Source organism: Loa loa, assembly GCF_000183805.2.
Source record: "Loa loa unplaced genomic scaffold supercont3.254, whole genome shotgun sequence".
Taxonomy (NCBI): Eukaryota; Metazoa; Nematoda; class Chromadorea; order Rhabditida; family Onchocercidae; genus Loa; species Loa loa.
The window spans coordinates 8,217-16,455 of record NW_018108434.1 but is presented as its reverse complement, the minus strand read 5'-3'; the positions used below and the strand labels follow the sequence as shown (position 1 = coordinate 16,455).

Sequence of the window (8,239 nt, the reverse complement as noted above, 5' to 3'; positions counted from 1 at the left end):
TATTATTATTATTATTATTATTATTATTATTATTATTATTATTATTATTATTATTATTATTGTTATTATTATTATTATTATTATTATTATTATTAATTACTATTATTTCGGTGATGTGTCCCAATATGAACAATATTACATATTTCCGTAGCACTTATGTTAATGACATAGTCGGATTCACGCACAGACATACAAATATGTGCAAGCAAATTCTTTTTGCCAATTTCAATTTTGTGTGCAGTTTTCTGTGCCAGTATATCAGTATTATATACTGAGCAGTTATATCACCAAATACAGAAATAAATATAGACATTAAGGCTTCATATTGAGTTTGATTTACTTAGTCAGTCTGGTCTCGTAGATCATCATTGGTTAGACCTTTATACTGTTCTAAACCGGAAAGCATGTCAGTTTAACTAAGAAATTAAAATTACTTTAATATGTATCCGTAATCAGTAAAATCTGATAAATTATTATCATTTCACAAGTAAAAAAATTTGAATTACTTTAACTCTCAATCCGTAACTTTTAGCAGAAAAACTAACACTGTATAGGAGGATTACTGTACTAAGAATACTAAGTGTGCAAGCACTTCAAAACTGTCTTGTAAGTCTAGACTCTACTGGACACCAACTCTTTTTAGTTATCATGTCGCAACAAAATAGATGAAGTAAGAAATTTAAAAGAAATGAGACAAGCGAAATGAAAATATAAGAGAAAAGCTGACAAAATATACCAACACTCATAGAATGAATGAAGAGGATAGATGACATTAAAAGCCTTTAATTTTTTTGCATTAATTTATAGATGTTCGTCAGTCAACCAAAGGTAATATTCTACACAAACATATGGTTAGGACATCTTATGAAAAGGTAAACTTTGTGTCGGAAACCCGAATTATAGTTGCCTCTAGTAAATAAAACTTCTTCAAGATGAAAATCTTCAAATACTAAGTTTTTGAACTATCTTGGAAAGCTTACTTGCAGTATTAGATTTGGATTAAAACGATATCTAATGGTTTGTTACTAAACGCTTGAGACAAGAGAGTACAGTAGCAAAAGTATCTAACATAAGTCCATCGCCCCATCAATCGTTTCCAAGTGCTGCCGGGAAAACCTGTGTGATTCAGTGGCTGATGAAAAGTTCAAGGGATCTTCAGGAATTGATTTTCAAAAAGAAACCATTATTTAAAGATAATAGCTTCTTTCTTGTTTATCTAAAAATTAATTAAGCGGTTACTACCATCAGAAAACTAATATCTAATAGCAAGTTTGAAATTCAGAAAATTATTTGAAGAAGATGAAAATAGATGATAGATCAGGTAGATGGAAATGAAGGAGACCAAGTTCATTTTAAACAATTTAAGAGTATTCGCTTACTTCTTATGATACTTTTTTTTTATCGTTCCAAGTAATCTCTTCTTTTCCTCTTCCTTCACTCCCTTGTTTTCATTCTTTTAAAAGGAAAATAAATTTTGAAAGTTCGTGTATAAGAAAATTTAAAAAAGACTATACGCTTGCTCAAGTGCTAGTGGTTCAGATAGTTTGACTTTCACTCAGTATCGTGATTCCAATATTCGAAAATGATAAGAGTAAGTCACAGTTGTGTCCGCCATCTACCTTTGATCATTTGTCTAGCTGTTCTATAATTGCATATGCCATGCAATTACGTATGCATTTGTTTGTCGACCTATCTGGAAATTTGAAAATAGATAAGCATGACAGATTCTGTAACTTAGTGCAGGACATATTAATACCCCAGCACTAAATGCCATCATGATGCCAGCAGCCGAACAATTTCGTGCACACTATTTATGAGCTTGTTTCGATTGCTAATGGTTTAACCTTCACCAGCATCGATAACTTCGATATCCGAAAAACTCTTCGTAGTACTGCAGCATTCTCAACTTTTGTCTACCACACTACAGTGAGTGACCTTCTCGGAACAATTTTATGAGAGTAATAGTGTACAAAAACTGAAAAAAAATAAAATTTTACATAAAATACTCCTTTTATTAAACGAGCATTTCATTAATTATGAATTTTCAAGGACTGAGAATTTTACAAAAAAAGTGTGAAATTTAAAGCAAAGGATGTAGCGGAATGATAAGTTGCTCATGGCGAATAAAGTAACTGCTATTTTAATTAATTGTGCAAAAAATTGTGTCCATATTTTAATAGTAACTGCTTATCCTATACCTTTTCTACCCCGCCCCTTACTTCTTCTCAACCTTCGTAACAATTAATTTTCCTCGCCTCTCTTTTTTAATTAAAATAAAAATTTTCCACTCTCCTATTTGATTCATTTTCGTGCAATGCCTATGCAAAACTAAGTGAAGGTAAGAGCGCTTTAGGACAGAGAGAATTTGGGAATAGCAATAATAATTCTTCTCTCTGGCAAGCTTGGCTGGCCAAAGAATGATCAATTTATGAAATGAGCGATAATTAAATTTTCAAGCATTCATATTCCTTCTCCATCCTATTTCTTAACGTTTTAAAATGGTAAAATCAAACATCTGCAAAAGCTTTGTTCTCTTCTCATACGAATCCCCTATCCTGGTTATTTTAATCATTTATCTATCTATCTATCTATCTATCTATCTATCTATCTATCTATCTATCTATCTAATCTATCTATCTAATCTATCTATCTAATCTATCTATTTACCTCTATCTATCTATCTATCTACCTATCTATCTAATCTATCTATCGAATCTATCTAATCCATTTATTTACAGGTATACAAACCAGCTTTAGCCAAATATTAAGTCATTCAAATTACGAGCAGATGACTGGGATTTAATCGGCTGGTCCTATGTGCACATTGCGAACCATCAACAAATCAATCTATTTTCCGCTCTCGTTTGAAAATTTAAAACGAAATTTAGGTGTAAACTTAAGATTTTCTTGTCATATTTAATCTTCGCAATACATGGAAAATTTGCATTCCAAAGAGACAATGCTTCACTTGGCTTTTCGAATCTTACAAATTTCGATAAATTCTATCTGCATACCTCATGTTGACGAAGCAGAGAGATGTGCTGGATAGTGTTACAAGAATATTATGCCATATAAGTAATTGACTAAAGGTTAAGAGATAATAATGAATACTAGCCGGCTAACTAACTGGTGACATCGCTAACCGTTTAATTGCTTCCAAACAGTAAGAGAAATTTTGCACAAGATTAAAAGGAAAGACTTTTCACACCCTCAAACAAATGTATTCAGTTCATTTAATTCATTGGTTTTATTGAAGTATGAATTGGTTGCAGTGCCACTGCTACTGGCTAGTTGTTAATAGTTTAGTAACGGAAAGCGCATTGAAAATGCAGAAATTAATTCACCTAAAATGCAAAATTATTATCCAGTAGTAGAGGACTGAGAACTGGTGCCATTGTCAGTTCCGAACTGGAAGATAGAAGGAAAAGAGGAAGTTAGCAAAGGAGCAAAGAAATATCAACAAGCGGAGACGAAGAGACACTGAAACATACACCACAACGGGAATAGCTCTGCCTTGTACTTATAATTAACAATCCACGTCAATGCAACGACTACCTCTTTGAACGCGATGCACCAACAAGTTTGAAAGGTAGAGTAAACGTAAGTAATGAATGGTACACCCTGTCAGGGCGATATGAACCAATACTTCTTATATCACGTCACTACTGTTGTACACAATGTGTTCCATGCATTGCACACTTCCCTCCAGCATTAACACATGGGACAAAAGAAAGCTCGAATAGTGTCACATATGTTTGTAGCTAGAAAAAGAATTTAAATAAATTTTACTAAAGTCAACATGGAACAATTAAACACTAGCATGAAATTCTACAAATTCCATAAATAACAATCAAACATTAGCATGAAATTCTATAAATTTTATAAATAGAAAAGAACATCATTTTCTTTTATATGAAAACAAGAGCATATTAAGCCATATATGCTTATCATATTGCTTGAAGACCGTTGCAGATTTCAAGGAAAATCTATTACATTCATTCATTATAGAAAGACCATTAGAATACATGCATAACAAGGACTAAATTCCGAATGGTTATTTTCTGTGACTAGCGCCAACAGCTTCAGAAATACTGCAAAAACTATCCCGAGGTAGGTATTCCAGCAGTTTATTCGCATTATAACTGGAAAACCTGAAAAGAAGCAGCCACTAAAATGATAGTGCGGATTCCTTTGGAATTTCGAGAAATGCTTGTAAAAAACAAAGAAACGTTGAACAAAAGGGAAAGATTGATAAGATTCAAAATCATAACTTTTATTAATCGAAATATACACTTGGATCGATATACACTTCAAAAAGTGGACATGTAATATTCCTAGAATCAACTTTCAAAAAATAACCTGATAACTGAAACACAAGTATTGTAGCCTTTACAACATTTTATTGTATTAAAGGAAGAGGATCATGGATTGGAAGGGGTCAGTGAAATGGATAGAGAAGATTGGGAAGGAGGAGTTCAAAAGAGACGGAAGTCTAAAACTAATTTCTTCTTGCTTCTCCAGTTACACCTCATATGTTACGCCCATTATTAAATTAATTTCAAACTGAAGTAACACTTTAGACAAATGTCGTTTACGATATATGTGCCGTAATGTATGAGTTTTCATCACTCAATTTTCATTGGAATTTTCAAGTTTCATCGAGATTTTTAGATCTTTTTCAAGTGCTAAAAGTAATAATTATTAAAACTGTGGTTATAATAATGTTATAAAGCAGAAAGAAACAGGAAATTCCAAAAGTCTGCCGCATACAAAAATCATTGCATCACTCATTCCTAAAAAAGATAATGCCGATTGATTAGAAGCCATTAATGAAGAAACGACCAAATCCCACGACCCTAATGGAAATGTCACTCGTATCGAAATAATTTTGATTTTGTACAAATACCTCATTAGTTAAGTTAGAAAATTGGGAAAAATATTATTACGAAAATATCGAAGCAAATTTTTTCTTGAAATCAAACACTCAATAGCAATGAAATACGCTATTAGCGTCAAAGCCCACTAAATTTAATAAAAAGTGGTTTACTGAAACAGACAAGTGCTCCAAGCTTTTTCATAGTGAAATTGCTGTATTCAAAAACAGTCAAGAACTACACCGCAAAAAATGGCCATACTATGGCAATAAAAAACGTTAGTAATTTGGATCTTTTATACCAAATACATAGCAGAAACATATAAGTACGCTAGTATGTGGAAGGTAATATATTATCAATAAAATTTCTCAGTATCATTCACAATAGGGATTGAACAAGTAATATTGGATGTAAATTTTTCTCAAAAACGAACTAAGGTACAATTAAACTATCCATTTTAATATCCTACCTTCTTAAAGAAGTGATGAATAAAGTTGCAAGGGACTTGTTCCAGCTCGAATTTTCTCACATGCGTCTTAACCGGATGATATACCTTCATATCCAATGATCGGGATTTTACCATGTGATAAACTATAGAATTGAATCAATCAGTCAAAGAACTATTCCGGTAGAACCATGTATATTAAAATAACAATTCTAATAATTTCCAAGAAATCATATAAATTGTAGAAACACTACTGAATTATATAAGTGCACTCACCCAATTCTTATGCTTTGCTTTCAATAAACGTAAATATTCGGAAATAGTTTTAAAAATGATACCTCAATGACACTGACTCTGGTTTTAGAAAACATTTAAAGATACCTATAAACATTATGTGTGCAATTTATACTTATATCTCGAAGTGGCCTGCCACTCAAAAAACCACCTTCCAATAGCACAGTTTGAAGATTTTTCGTATGACTGTAGGTGCAATTCGAAATTATGATGCCAACTACACAATATCGTTTGTTTAGCGCTATCTTCAAAGCATTATTTATTACAGCAGAAAATGTGCAAAATGAAGTCATGGATAAAAATATCCCGTAATTAGGATACTAGCCCCAAGATTTGCTGTTTTTGAGAGAATTCTTCCATTAAATCAAAGATAGATAAACCTTGATGATTTTTTTCAAGTCTACGATCAATAAATCAAATGGAATTTTGATCAGAATTTTAGGTGATTTGTACAGTTTGATTGATAGTAGAAGTAACGCCCTCTAATGCCTAAAACATCATGTAATTATTAATGGTAAAAATTAGGACATACTAAAAAGAAACACAATTTCCGTATTAGTTACTGTCTCTGGAGCAGCCTGACAGCCAAAATCCATAATCAAATAATTACTAAAAGAACCAAAATAATAGGCACTCGCTTTAAGCCCATTAAATCCCTGAAAGCGCTTCAACTTGCTAGTACCATTCAATAAAAGGTGAAAACAATTTACAAAGAAAAAATAGTTAAATATTTAAGGTGTGTGCACCTGTGATTCATCAATTACAATCGAGTTTTTGTTGTTTTGATATTGCATATATTACAACAAAATTGTCTTACATAAATCTAAGGGTTTAAAGGCAGATGTTTCCCTAATTTACAGATCTAATATAACTTCACAAGAACTCGATTCAATCCAAATAGGAGACCGAATCGAGTTCTTGTGAAGTTATGTTAAGTCTCTAAACCAGGGAAATATCTGCCTTTAACCCTTTAGTTTATAAAAGGATAACACTACTGATATATATAATGTCAAAACGGAAGGTAGGCGAAATGCCACTGGTGAATATACCTTAAACACTTAATTATTTTTTCCTTGCAAGTAGTTCTCACCTCTTATTGAATGGAACTAGCAAGATCTATTAACAAGACCAAACACGACTTCTTACAGACACAAAGATGGGTTCATACTCGAAAGTATTAATAATGATATTAAAAATTAGCTGGAGATTTAAAAACCAAAATATGAAAATAAATCTATAATCAAAATTAAACATACGCAAAAAAAAAGATTTATAAGGTCACTATTATCTAGCCCCTTTCTTAAAACATATCGCAATAATCTCAGGAAATTATACAGTTAAAAACTTAATTACGAACTGCATTTCTGCCAATATTTACACAAAGCGGGACATCAGCATTTCGATCATAAGCTCTTTTAACAAACAAATATACAGTACTTAGTCCTGCACTTTTAAATTTACCGCAACTTATACATCCTTAAAGTGTATGTAAAAATAATAAAATTCTGTAAAGGAGATTTTAGAAGATATGAGATTATTCCAAATATAAAGAAAATAAAATATGAAAAAATTATAGTGAGTGAATTATCTCAAGGTCGAAAATGTTTTATTGCAAAAGAACCACTAATTTACTATATTAATAATTGTGACAGAAGTTGAAGCTCCTATTTCTAAGTGACTGTACTGAATATTAAAAAAAAAATCTAGTACCCTTGTAACCAACCGAAATATGAAATGAAATTTGGAGCTCAAAACACATCATTCTACATCAAATGCCTATCAACGCTCAAAATTATTGTTGAAGAATAAATTTTAGATATCCACATTCCACATTTTCACTCCTAAAAAATTTTTGCTTTGCGAGATTTCACCGGTTAAAACGAAGTTGAAACAACTCACTTTATCTGTGGATAAAAGTTTAACCACATTGTCAGGAACATCTTTCTGTGACGATGATGTTACTGTGCCTACTTCAATAAAACCAAAACCACTTTTCCGCAAGCCTTTTATTGCTTCAGTGTCTAGAAAAAAGAAACTAAATCAGCGAAATCATAACTTGAAACAAGAGAATTAATGGATTTGAACAAGGTAGGGATATTTCGAGAAATTGATTGCGCCATTTAAACGATGCTAGATTTTCCAGCTATACCACTGGCAGAATAGGTGAATTTATAATATTTCCTAGATTTCATTATCAAAACATATGAAAGATCAAAAATTCAAAAACTCTTACTCCTCTCAAAGTCGGCAGCTAATCCAAGCGGATTCTCGAAGTGTATATTCATTACATTACAATTAAGCTCTGGATACTCTCGATAGTTGTGATTGAATTGCGGAGATGATACTTCGCCAAATAAATACTGTCAAGTCTGGTCTTAGTATGTAGTTCAACAATGGCATAAACTGAAAATTTGAATTCTAACCATGAAATTTCGATGTTTTAACGCTGTTCTCGGGCAAAGAACAGAAACAGCAGGAACACCCCATACTTTTTAGAAATTTTTTGTCGAAACTTAGATTTAATTAAATGAAAGAATCTAATAACATTGGAAGTCGTTAATCCTCAGTTCTATGCAAAAAAATAATTCATAGTTTAAAAAAAAATAAATTACTAAAAAGGAAATTT

General features: G+C 31.7%; 1 protein-coding gene across 1 annotated transcript; it reads right to left on the bottom strand.

Moving 5' to 3' along the window:
* Nucleotides 1-6,051: 6,051 nt before the first annotated feature.
* On the bottom strand, nt 6,052-7,898 carry LOAG_18301 (hypothetical protein; the record flags this gene model as incomplete). Its single annotated transcript, XM_020450963.1, has 4 exons — nt 6,052-6,102; nt 6,177-6,269; nt 7,513-7,634; nt 7,847-7,898. The coding sequence occupies 4 exons, from the start codon at nt 7,896-7,898 to the stop codon at nt 6,052-6,054; spliced, it is 318 nt and encodes a 105-aa protein (XP_020305298.1).
* Between the last annotated feature and the right edge of the window lie 341 nt (nt 7,899-8,239).